General features: G+C 45.2%; 1 protein-coding gene across 1 annotated transcript; it reads right to left on the reverse strand.

Annotated features, from left to right (window-relative positions):
• Nucleotides 1-37: 37 nt before the first annotated feature.
• Nucleotides 38-12,726, reverse strand: LOC112874933. The gene is made up of 5 exons (XM_025938543.1): nt 12,204-12,726; nt 11,831-11,929; nt 11,378-11,422; nt 655-792; nt 38-581 (listed from the first exon to the last, which is right to left on the reverse strand). The coding sequence occupies exons 1-5, from the start codon at nt 12,585-12,587 to the stop codon at nt 243-245; spliced, it is 1,005 nt and encodes a 334-aa protein (XP_025794328.1). The 5' UTR covers nt 12,588-12,726; the 3' UTR covers nt 38-242.
• Between the last annotated feature and the right edge of the window lie 202 nt (nt 12,727-12,928).

The raw sequence follows: 12,928 nt of genomic DNA on the forward strand, positions 1-12,928 counted from the left end.
CCCATACATTCAGACATCATCATCAAGACTTAGCAAGTACAGTAGTATGCTCACTGCTTTGTTTTTTCTTTTTAAAAAAACGGATTCCTTCTACAGTACTAATGTATAGTCTGCTTTCTCTTCCTTGTGTAGAATCATTTCTTTCTTTCTTCGCATGCACAGTAATAAAGTGATCATCTGCTTTAGCTTTTGGCAACACATCTATCTACCCCAACACCTGATGGAGGAAATATGCCTCTCACCTAGACAGAACTAGCATGGCTGCTCCTCTTCACCTTGAGGTAGACAGGATCTCTCAGCACCTTCACCGTTACATTGCTCCACACGTCCGTGCTCGCTGGCAGCAGTGCCATCTCCTCGGCAATCGCCATGTCCTCGGGCAGCACGTGGCCAAACACAGTGTAGGCGTCCTTCCACTCCTCGTGGTTTGCTAAGCTGATCAGGAACTCCGGCCCTGATCCAACCCAGGCCATGGACCCTCTTTTCACCGCCGGGCATGCTTCTCTTGCTATGTCCTTGAAAGGCAGACCATCAACCTCCAGTGTCCCTTGAAGCAATGCATACGGGGGACCAAATGCAGCCTATGATTGTACAGAAAAGATCAATCATCAGGATCAATAGTTAGCAGCGGGCCAAATGTCATACAAGGCATACATTTTTTTTATGATTGCCTTCTGCATCCCAGACATTCTCTCGGCCTTCCGCGCGATAAAATCTGCACCCAGCACAACTGTGCAAGCCCAAGAGCTCGATGAAGTAGTCCACAGAACGCGGTGCGCAACCAGGCAGCAACTGTATGCGCAACAAGTATAGAAGGAAGAGTACAGTTTACATCAGCAGTTTGCACTGAAAAACACACTTGTGGAATATTTGTTTCTGGTAAAGCACAAAACAATATAAGCTTTAATTCAAATCCAATGGGAATCGTGAAGGTAGAAATAGCGCAATACTATCCCATCCCAGAACACACCAATGACAGATATTTATTTGCAACCGCCTTAGTATGAAATTGTTTCCAAAATAAGAAAATAGAGCGATAAATGTCACAACCCAAAGTTTAAAACCATGTTTAACATGTAACTAGTAGCATCATGAGCATCATTTAATCATAATGGAGCATCATTTATGCATGAATTTGAATCATTCTATTTATTTTCTTGCTTTGTTTGTGTGAATGTTGTAAAGCAAGTTTAATTTTTGTTAAGTAACTGTGCCCTCAAAAACTTGATTCAAATACTAGATTTAAAATGATGAATTTAAAACATTTTTGCTCAATTTCTTGATAATTAACCCGAGCCATAAAATCCTTGGAAGTTTTGAAAACTGCTGTCGTGTTTGAATTTCTGTGAGCAATCTATAATAGCTTTTTGAGTTCTTGTTGTTGCAGTGTGATCTTGGTGATTTGATCTTGCTCCAAAAATTTTGGTGATTTTTGGAGCCCGGGAAGTCCTAGTTTTTGAATTTTGAAGTTGAACCACTGTTTTTCTTTTTTTCCATCCACCCCGGGCCCACCCGTCAGCCACGGCCCCCACCTTCTCCGCGCCTCATGGCTCGCCCTTTGGCCAGTCCGGGCGGCGGCGCCGCACCGTCGGCCGCTAGCTGGGCTAGCGTGGCCGCGGGAATGCAAGTCCTCCGCCCGGCCGCACGCCTTACTTCCATTAATCCCTACGCCGGCTCCTCTCCCCTAAAACCCTGGCCCTCCTCCATTGCCGCTGCCATCTCCTTCTTCCCCTCTGTCGGCCGCCGCGATTCGCCGCCTCCGATGAGCCTCCCTACGATTCCTCGCACGCACAGCACCACCTCCCCCTCCACGTCCGATTTTGGCCTTCACCGGCCGCCTTCCTCCCCTGCAGATCCCCCTCGAAGCCGGCCTCCGCCTGCCGCCGCCGCTCGCCGCGTCGTTCCGCCCATTAGTGCTGCGGGTGAGCTTTTCCATCACGCCCAAGTCCCCGTGCGCGCGCCATCCCTATCCAGCTCACCTCCCTAGACGCGTTCCCCCGCCGGCTGCCGCGTCATGCCACCGCGATATCGCGCTGCGCGCGTGCGCGCGGGCCGTGCCCCTACCACAGGTCAAGGCCCGCGGCCGGCCTTGACTTGGCCCGGGTCCGCCTGGCCTCCTGAGCCCACCTGTCGGCGCCTGGGAGCGCCGGATCCGGGTGCTCTTAGCGTTTCTCTCATGTTTTTGTTTTTCATAAAGCTGTCAACTTGTAAAATCCATAGAAAATTGTGTAGGTCAGCAAAAATTATGACACTTGTTTTGTTGGATTCATGTGTTGTAGATCTACTCAGCAAAAATGTTGCTTTGCATGTTAATGTTCTGTAAAAATTAGTTATGCTTTGTCCTTGTGAAAGTAAGTTAATTACTTAAGAAATGATCTGATGCTCTAAAAATGCCAAACTAAATTTTGTTAGACTCCTTGTGAAATGTGGTATCAAATGGTGCAGCTTGTTCTAAGCAAGATCTTGTCGCTAGCGTTCGCGTTGCTTTTCTTGTTTATGTATGCCATCCATTCCTCATTTCATGTCATATCATATTAACATCACGGCATCATGCTAATGCATGCATCTCATTCATACATTGTAGTGACCGAAACGCCAGAGAACGAGCCCGCTAAGCCCACCGAGACCGTTGAACCCGAGCCCAGAGTTGAGTTCGTTGTTTAGCTGGAAGAAAACCAAGACAAGTAGCTAAGCATGTTCCTTGACCCGCTTAATTTGATTTAATTTAGTTATCTCACTTGGGTATATATGGTTATGCTATATGTTCATCTATTGTATCGTTGATCCTACTTTCTTGCATTAACCTTCCTTGTTTTATATATCCATGTCCTTGCCACTTGTAGTTAGTAACTAATTAATTGATTAGATGTTTAGCCATGCTTAGAGTTAGTCTATATCTTGTAAGGAAATTTTGGCAATAGGATCACACTACACTCACTACATGACTTGGTTACCTTGATCGCACTTGTCCGGTTTTGGAAATGTTGGATGGATCGGAGCGGTCTAGTTGGAAAAGTGTTTCGTGGTTTGGGCGGAATGTAGGGCCTAGAGAAAGGAGTCTCGGGAGCATAGTCCGCTTGAATCATTTAAGGACCATCGGTGGATGACCTCGGTTTTGAGCAACTTAACGTACTACCACGTATCCAATCATGGTATGGATAAGCCGAGTACCTTCTATGTTTTAACCATTAAGGCTCAATCCTAGATGTGTGGCCATAGAACTTTGTAGACAGGCTTAGGGGTGTCCCCGCAAGTTAGGCGTGATTTTTCAATGGCGAAGACTTGTTGGAAAAGGTTGACGCGAGTATCCTCTTACCCAACGTGATCGGTTGGATGAGCCGCATGGTGCTTGTGTCGTGTGGGTAAAAAAGTACACCCTTGCAAGATTAAATAATCAATTTGAATTGCCGCGCTCTCGGTTATGAGCAAGCTCAATATCCAATAAATTCTTCGTAGAAGTATCGTTTATGCTTGGTTATAGCTCATGTCACCTTTTGTTACTTTAATTGTTTAGTAATTTGAGCAACTAAAATTGTTGTGTGGGTTGGGCAAGTTAATTAAATTGCTAGGGAGCTAGATATTGGGTTAGATGTTGGATTAAAGAGCTCATGCTTGTGCAAACTTACTTAACTCTAAAGGCCTTTATCTTGTTGAGCCCTTATTTGCGTACTCCTTGGTTATTAAATTGTGTAAGTGTTGCGAGTACCTTTGTTAAACTAAGTTGCAGGTGAGCCGGAAGTTGTGTTTGGCCACTTCTACCCCGCCAATCCCGGTGTGGGGGAGTAGGTCGTTGTGGCCTCGTTGTTGTCCTTGAGCAAGACTCCATTAGTTAATCGCGTTTCATCAAGTTTATCCGCTGTGCAACTGTTTCTTTTAGGATAGCATGTTAAACACTAAACTTTAAGATTCATGTTCCTTTTAATGCTATTTGTGCCAAGTTGTTGTTGAACCTCTAATTTCAGATTTGATCCCTCCTATGTTGAACTTGTAATGTTTAATTGTTGAATCTTTGAAATGCTTAAAATTGCTCTTTGTGGTTCATCGGCAAAGTATGTTATTGTAATCGATATGTGTGTATGCATGATCTTGGGCATATGGTGGAGCACATACCGGGACTACCGGATTTAATATTATTTTTGGCGAACGACGTGTCGGTTGTTCATGCCTTTAGATGAGGGTTAACACGTGGCACGCTCTCGGACGGGCACGTGTTAGCTCTCATCTTATTGATAATGATCGGCGGTTCGCTTAAAATGGTGTCAAATTGGGCGGTTCTTACAACGGGTATCAGAGCCGTGGTTTCATGAAGTGAACCTAAAATTTTGCTTAGTGGGTTGAAAGCGAAATAAAAATTGAGTACTTGCACTAATATTTATTTCTTGCTAAAAGTTGAATCTAAGGATTAATTGCTAACCTTCTTCCTTTGTCTTAGAGCTATTTTCTATTGCTTCATTTGTTTAATAAAATGTGCATAACCCCTCTTGTCTTCACAAATAGATGGCTTTGATTATGGCGACCCACGCTCCGGAGACAGTTGGATTCCCGACGCTCCTCAATGAGATGTTGAGGCAGGCGCACTACACCTTCCAGCCCGAGTATGCGGTCTATGCTCGTGGCTATGGAGTTGGCATGGTCGACTACGTGGCGACGCTTCACCTTGAAGCAAGGATGGTGGTTGGATCGGAGACCTACGACTTCCAAGCAAGAGGTACCTCGCCGGAGATGGCCATCCAAGAGGTGGCATTGGAGGCCATCACTCGACTCCGCTATGAGCACCAGGAGCTTTGGGAGGATCCCTTCACCTACCTTCCGGAGAAAGGGCCCGAGGAGTCCTTTGGATGTTGCGTCTCACCACCGGTGGGGCTATTGACTTTGGAGAGGTGCATGGCGGAAACCACTTCCGCTCATGAGTGGGCGCATCAGAGCTTGCTTTGGGAGTTGGAGGAGACAAGAAGGCGCCTTTACAATCTTCAAGTCCGAGTGGAGCTATACACAAGGATGAGGAAGGTGCCAAAGAAGGTGATTGATGAGTTGCCTCAATACACCCCCCAAGAGGAAGCGCCTCCTCATCGTTTTCGGCACATGGTGGGTGCATGGGCCGAGGCAAGGCAAACGTACAATCCCATTTCGATGGGGTTGCACATGCGCCGGTTCCATGTTATGCCCGCCACCCGCGAGTCTCTTTTGGGAGCCCCGGAGCTTTTCGACCCTTGAGTTATCTACAGTTTTGTAAAAGGGGGAGTTGCCCATTATCAGGAGGGTCGTAGCACTTCGGGAAATGTGGTTGTATCAGGAGAAAGTAAGCGTGAAGACGTTAAGACGTGCTCATTGTGTGTTGGTTAAACTTGCTGAATGCTTGTGGGTTAATTTAAATCGGTCTCGTCGTTATTGTTATGCTTAATGTTCTAAGTTGTAGTTTTATTTGTGCAAGTTAATCTCGTTTTATTTTTATTTTTTTGCATGCTTGCTGAATTTTCTTTATTGTGAAGCTTATATTGTTGTGTGAAACGATGTGAGGAGACGACATATTGCACTCATACCTCGCATGCATGCACTCATACACATATAATACTTGTTGGAGTATATTTGTGACAATTTTCTAACTCTTCTGGTCTCCAAATCTGCAACTAATAAACATGATATGTTGCTGTCCCAATTTTGCACTTTTCAACCTTGTGTCTGTAGTGGACCGGATATGTCTTTTCTTCTATAGAACGTTGGTCAAATATCAATCGTGTATATCTTGACCTATGTGTTATCCTCCCGCCGTTTCTCTTGAATATCATTCCTTTCTCACCCTCGATCGCTAACCTATTTTAATTCCTGCTAGGATGAATTTGAGTTCGGGAACCGGAACAAACCGTGCGAATAGCTCGGGTGGGAACAATAATAACAATAACAACGACATTCCCAACCCTCCCATCCACCCCACTCTCGCGGACGTGCTTGCCCAACAAACTCAACTCCTTGGGCAACATGGGCAATGCCGGTAATCAAGCTTCTAGGGAAGAGCCTCAAGTTAACAAGTTTGGGGAATTCTTCTGCACCAAGCCACCCATCTTTCGTGACTCCAAGGATCCTCTTGATGCAGATTTTTGGCTTAATGCAATTGAAGAGAAGCTTGGTCTTATTCAATGTGAGCAACATGAGAAGGTTCTCTTTGCCGCTCATCAACTTCATGATGCCCCTAGGGCTTGGTGGCAGAATTTGAGGGTTTCACGGCCCGAAAATTACCGCTTCACGTGGCAGGAGTTTCGGACGGCATTTCGCTCCTTCCACATCCCCAAGGGCATTATGGACATCAAGAAGAAGGAGTTCTCAATCTCACTCAAGGTCATCGTGATGTAATGACATATGTCAATGTCTTCAATACTCTCTCCCAATATGCAACAGAAGAAGTGGCCACCGATGCCAAGAAGCGAGAGCGGTTTTATGATGGTCTCTCGAAGGAATTGCAAGACAAGCTCTCTACCACCAAGTTTAATGACTTCAATGACTCGGTGAATATTGCTATCCAAGCCGAGCATAAGATGAAGAAGCTTGAAGCCAAAAACAAGCGCCCCGCTCCTACTTCGGCGGGTGGTAGCTCCTCACGCCCACGTGTGGGGCCACCTCCACCTCCACCTCGTGCGCCGGGTGCTCAACCTCCACGCCCTATGTGGGTCGTACGCCACCTTCAACCTCCTCAAGGACAAGCTCCAAGGCCGGCCAATGCCTACTGGAACAACCCAAGTGGTGCCGCAAGAGGTCCATGCTACAATTGCAACATATCCAAGAATTGCGCCTCTCCAAGACAAGGTGATGCCTCCAATGCACCTAGGCCCAACAACCCTCCACCTCAAGCACCACATCAAGGAGCCAAGCCACAAAAAGCTCCTAAGCGTGGCCGCATCAACTACACCACCACGGAAGAAATTCCGGAGGATGCCGAAGTGCTCATGGGTACGCTTCTCATAAATTCCATCCCGCCATTGTTCTTTTTGATTCCGGAGCAACTCTTTCATTCATCAACAAGAAGTTCATGTTGCATAGTAAACTTCAAATGCAAACCCTACAACTACCATACAATATAGATTCACCGGGTGGGGAAATCATCTCTAAACATTCTATAGATAAGGTTCCAATTCTCATTGAGGGAGCTACCTTTCAAGCTAACCTTCTCATCCTAGATAAGTTAGGTTTAGATGTAACCTTGGAATGAATTGGTTAGGTAAACATGATGGGGTTATCAAATGTGGGCCACGCACCATCGATCTCTTGCACCCCTCCGGGAATAGGATTCTACTCTCTCTCGTCAAGAAGGAAGTTTGTCTCTATGCTTTGACGAGTACCGAAGCCACGGCATTGGAAAATATTCCCGTGGTTTGCGAGTTTCCGGATGTCTTTCCGAAAGAATTACCGGGCATGCCTCCCCGATCGTGAGGTGGAGTTTGTCATTGAGCTCATGCCCGAGACGGCTCCTATCTCCAAACGTCCTTATCGTATGCCCCCTAATGAGTTGAAGGAATTGAAGGAACAAATCAAGATTCTATTGGATAAAGGTTTGATTCGCCCGAGCTCCTCTCCTTGGGGATGCCAGGCTCTCTTTGTGAAGAAGAAAGATGATAGTTTGCGGATGTGTGTTGATTACCGTCCGTTGAATGAGGTCACCATCAAGAACAAATATCCTCTTCCTCGTATTGATATCTTGTTTGATCAAATTTCGGGAGCTCGTTATCTCTCCAAGATTGATCTAAGGTTAGGTTATCATCAAATCAAGATTCGCAAAAAAGATATTCCAAAAATGGCCTTCTCTACTCGATATGGTCTCTATGAATTCACCGTCATGTCCTTCGGCCTCACCAATGCACCGGCTTACTTCATGTATTTGATGAATAGTATCTTCATGGAGGAGCTTGATGTCTTTGTGGTTATCTTCATTGATGATATTCTTATCTATTCGAAGACTCAAGAAGATCATGCTCGTCATATCCATATTGTCCTACAAAAGCTTAGAGAGCATCGCCTTGATGCCAAGTTTAGCAAGTGTGAGTTTTGGCTTGAAAAGTATCTTTTCTTGGTCATATTCTCTCTAAGGATGGTGTTGCCGTAGATCCTAGCAAAGTGCAAGATGTTCTCGAATGGAAGCAACCTTTAAGTGTCACCGAAATCTAGAGTTTTCTTGGACTTGCGGGATACTACCGCCGGTTCATAGAGAATTTTTCTAAAATTGCCAAGCCTATGACCGAGTTGTTGAAGAATGGGGTCAAACGAATGGTCCCAAGCTTGTGAGGAAGTCTTCCAAACTCTGAAAGATCGTCTCACTACCGCTCCCGTTCTCGCTCAACTGAATATTCACAAGAGCTTTGATGTTTATTGCGATGCCTCTCGCATCGGTCTCGGTTGTGTTCTTATGCAAGAAGGCCAAGTGGTGGCCTATGCCTCTCGTCAACTCAAGCGGCATGAAGAAAATTATCCTACCCATGATTTGGAGCTTGCAGCCGTTGTCCATGCTCTAAAGATATGGCGCCACTATCTTCTTGGTAATCATTGCAACATCTACACTGTCAACCCTAAACCCTAAATATATTTTCACTCAATCCGATCTCAACATGAGGCAACGTAGGTGGCTTGAACTAATCAAAGACTATGACCTTGAGGTTCACTGTCATCCCGGAAAAGCAAATGTCGTTGCCGACGCCCTAAGCCGAAAGGCCCAATGCAATTGTTTGACTATGGGACCTCCTCTTCATACTCTTTGTGATGAACTCCGGAAACTTGGAATTGGAATGGGCAAAAAAGGCTATCTTGGTACTCTCACGGTTAAGTCCGATCTCCACAATCAAATTAAGGAAGCTCAAAAGAATAATAAGGGTATGGCCCAAATTCGTGCTTTGATGAAGGAGGGCAAAGCTCAATGTTTCTCTATTGATGATCAAGGGGTTCTATTCTTTGGGAAGCGTATTGTGGTGCCCAAGGATCACAACCTAAGGCGCCTCATTCTCGATGAAGCCCGTAGTTCTCAATTCTCTATTCATCCGAGTAGTACCAAAATGTTTCAAGATCTCAAGCAAAGGTTTTGGTGGACTCGCATGAAGCGGGAAATCGCTCGGTATGTCGCCGAGTGTGATGTTTGCCAAAGGGTTAAGGCCGAACATCTCAATCCAGCTGGTACTCTTCAACCTTTACCTATTCCATCATGGAAGTGGGAAAATATTGGAATGGATTTTATCACCGGTTTGCCAAGGTCTTCTCAAGGGTATGATTCCATTTGGGTAATCGTTGACCGTTTAACCAAATCAGCTCACTTTCTTCCGGTCAAGACTACTTACCGAACCAAGCAATATGTGGAGTTGTATCTTACTCGCATTGTATGCCTTCATGGTGTTCCTAAAACTATTGTCTCTGATCGTGGTCCTCAATTCGTTGCCCATTTTTGGAAAAGCTTTCATGAAGCCATGGGAACCGACCTCACCTGTAGCACCGCTTATCATCCTCAAACCGACGGTCAAACCGAGACGGTCAAACCGAGAGGGTCAATCAAATCCTAGAAGATATGCTACGAGCTTGTGTTCTTACCTATAAGAAGAAATGGGTCACTTGCTTGCCATTCGTGGAGTTCTCCTACAATAATAGTTATCAAGCAGGTATCAAAATGTCTCCCTTTGAAGGCCTCTATGGACGACGGTGTAGGACTCCTATCAATTGGTCCGAATCCGGAGAAAGATCTTTCTTTGGCCTGGATTTGGTGAAAGATGCCGAGGACCAAGTCAAGATTATTCGTGAAAATCTTCGCATTGCTCAATCTCATCAAAAGACCTGTGCCGATCATCGCCGCCGTGAACTCCATTTCAAGGTGGGCGATCATGTCTATCTCAAGGTCTCTCCTTTCAAGGGAACTCGTCATTTCCAAGTAAGGGGAAAGTTAGCACCTCGTTATGAGGGACCCTTTCGAATTACCAAGAGAGTTGGAGTAGTGGCTTATCAATTGGATCTTCCTCAATCACTCTCCGCCATTCACAATGTTTTTCATATATCTCAATTAAAGAAGTGTCTTTGTGTTCCAACCGACGCCGCCAACTTAGAGACACTTGATCTTCAACCGGGCCTTACCTACAAGGAGCATCTCAAAGCCATTCTTGATCACGACGAAAGGAAAGTGAAACGTAGTATGGTGAAGTTTGTAAAAGTCCAATGGAGTAATCACTCCGAGGATGAAGCCACATGGGAACGTGAAGATCGTTTGCGCCAAGAATACCCCGATCTCCTTCTCCAATAAGTAAGCTCTTTCTCTACCGCACCCCGCTTTCTTAATGAAATTTATTTCATTAACCTTTCTAGATATCTTATATGTGTACATAATCACCATCAAAGAAACACTAGGAATGTCCTACCACTCCACACCCCCACCCCCATGCCTTGGGACATCATCCCTTAGATGTTTATCTTGTCTAGGTGAATATGGCCTCAGTACACTCGGAGCTTTATCACTTCATATCTACCAAATCTCGGGACAAGATTTTCTTAAGGGGGAAGACTTGTCACAACCCAAAGTTTAAAACCATGTTTAACATGTAACTAGTAGCATCATGAGCATAATGGAGCATCATTTATGCATGAATTTGAATGATTTTATTTATTTTCTTGCTTTCTTCGTGTGAATGTTGTGAAGCAAGTTTAATTTTTGTTAAGCAACTGTGCCCTCAAAAATTTGATTCAAATACTAGATTTAAAATGATGAATTTAAACACTAAACTTTAAGATTCATGTTCCTTTTAATGCTATTTGTGAGCCCAAGGCTTGTAAGTTGTTGTTGAACCTCTAATTTCAGATTTGAACCCTCCTATGTTGAACTTGTAATATTTAATTGTCGAACCTTTGAAATGCTTAAAATTGCTTAAAATTGCTCTTTGTGGTTCAGCAGCAAAGTATGTAATTGTAAACGGGGTATGCATGATTTTGGACATATGGTGGAGCACATACCGAAACTACCTGACTTGATATTAATTTTGGCGAACGATGTGTCGGTTGTTTTGCCTTTAGATGTGGGTTAACACGTGGCACGCTCTCGAGCGGGCGCGTGTTAGCTCTCATTTTATTGATAATGACCGGCGGTTCGCTTAAAATGGTAATAAATTGGACGGTTCTTACAATAAACATGTGCTCAGCCTTCACCTCAGCAAGTTAAATTCACAAATCTACTACTTTTAGCTAGCTGGCCAGCCCAGCCATGCCACCCTCTAGACAATTGATATAGTTCATGGAACTGTAGTTTTTTACTTTCTCAATAACCCCATCTTATGTCTTCTAAAGAAAAACTGAGAAGGTCAAATAACAAACAAAAAACACTCTGATAAGTTTTACCACGCTTTGGCATATAGAGACAAAGGACGCTTACTTGAATATGAAGTGTCCCAAAATTTGTTTCAAGCCCCACAATTCCCTGCAGTAAAATAAATCCTTCCGTTAATCCCGAGACTCATGCCAGCTAATATCATAACAAAATGGCTAGACTGAAATATTTATTTCCTTAGTGAACAAAGAACTCCCTTTTCTCTTTTTCTTTTGAAGCATATGCCAACAAGCATACAGCTGCAGCAAGAATAGCTTATAACACATTCTGTATCTACAGTAGATACACCGCACGAGGAGCCAAGAAAATCTCAAGACATATTATGGGCAGACTGATCAATGGTTTCTATGTTAAAATGGAACAACTGAACTGAAGAAGTTAGCCTATGTAACTGGGAAATTAAACATGTCCAGGTAGCTCAAAGAACATTCCTCAAAATCCTCAAAAATTGAATTACCAACTAGTTAACTGAACTGAACGAGATTGCACGAAACCAACCTCTCCTTTTCCAAAGACGAGACCAGAAGTCCACATGACGTCCTCCCCCCTTGCAATAACAGCAGGAGCCATCACGTCCTTTTGTTTCTTCAGCCAGCACTGCATTTCAAGTGCGCGGTAAAGATGCTAATGAATCCAATTATATAGATAGATATAAAGGTGGAATTCCCATATTTTTGGTATACAGAAGGAAAGAAATGAAAGGCTTTTGAAGGATCGGTGGTGGAACTGAAAGCAAACAAATATACTGTAAGTACTAGATCGATAATCTTGGAAAAAACAATGCACCTTGCACAACTGGGAAGACGAATAAATCTAGGACAGATGGGTAGATGAAGAAGGGGGACTGAGAGTTTGAGACGGATGGACTGACCTCCCCGAGCCTGTCCTTGCATCTGCGTTCGTCCCCGCAGAAGACCCACGAGTTGCAGCGGCAGGCGCCGTCCTCGGCGTGGGGGCACATCGCCTTGCAGGAGGCGCAGCAGGCGGCGGCGGAGGGCAGGCGGTGGTTAGAGCCCCACTTGACCGCCGGACCCCAGAGCTCGAGGCCCTGGATACCCCTGCAGCAATCAGCATCGGCCCGCACAGTGGAAGACGCTGCCGGGGGCGGTGTCGGCGCGGCGGAGGGGAAGGAGAGGTAGGCGAGGGCTGCGGCGGCGGAGACGGCGACAAGGACGATGAGGAAAAGGTACAGGCGGCCGCGCCGTCGGGCGTCGGATAGGCGGCGGGGGAAGGGGAGAGTGGGAAGAGCTGGCATCAGCGCGCTTGCTTCAGGAGTCGGGAGGGATCACAATCCGGCAAGGCAGCCGCCGCCGCCGCCCCGGAGGGTCGCTTCGTATGCGTCCAGCCGGGTTTTTTTTTCAGATTTTTTTTGAAGGGTGTTTTTTTCCCCAGATGGAAAAAACTTCCACTAGGCGTTTGGATGCAGGGTGGAAAGGGATAGGGCTATAACATTATGTTATGATTATGTGGGTTATAGAATTGGAAAATACTACTGAAAATTTATCACATTCCCATGTTTAGATGTTAGGGATTGGATTTGGGAAATGACTAAAGTGCCCTTTTCTAATGTGCATGAGTTCATTTGATACGAGGTTA

Source organism: Panicum hallii, chromosome 9 (assembly GCF_002211085.1).
Source record: "Panicum hallii strain FIL2 chromosome 9, PHallii_v3.1, whole genome shotgun sequence".
In the NCBI taxonomy this organism is placed as follows: domain Eukaryota; kingdom Viridiplantae; phylum Streptophyta; class Magnoliopsida; order Poales; family Poaceae; genus Panicum; species Panicum hallii.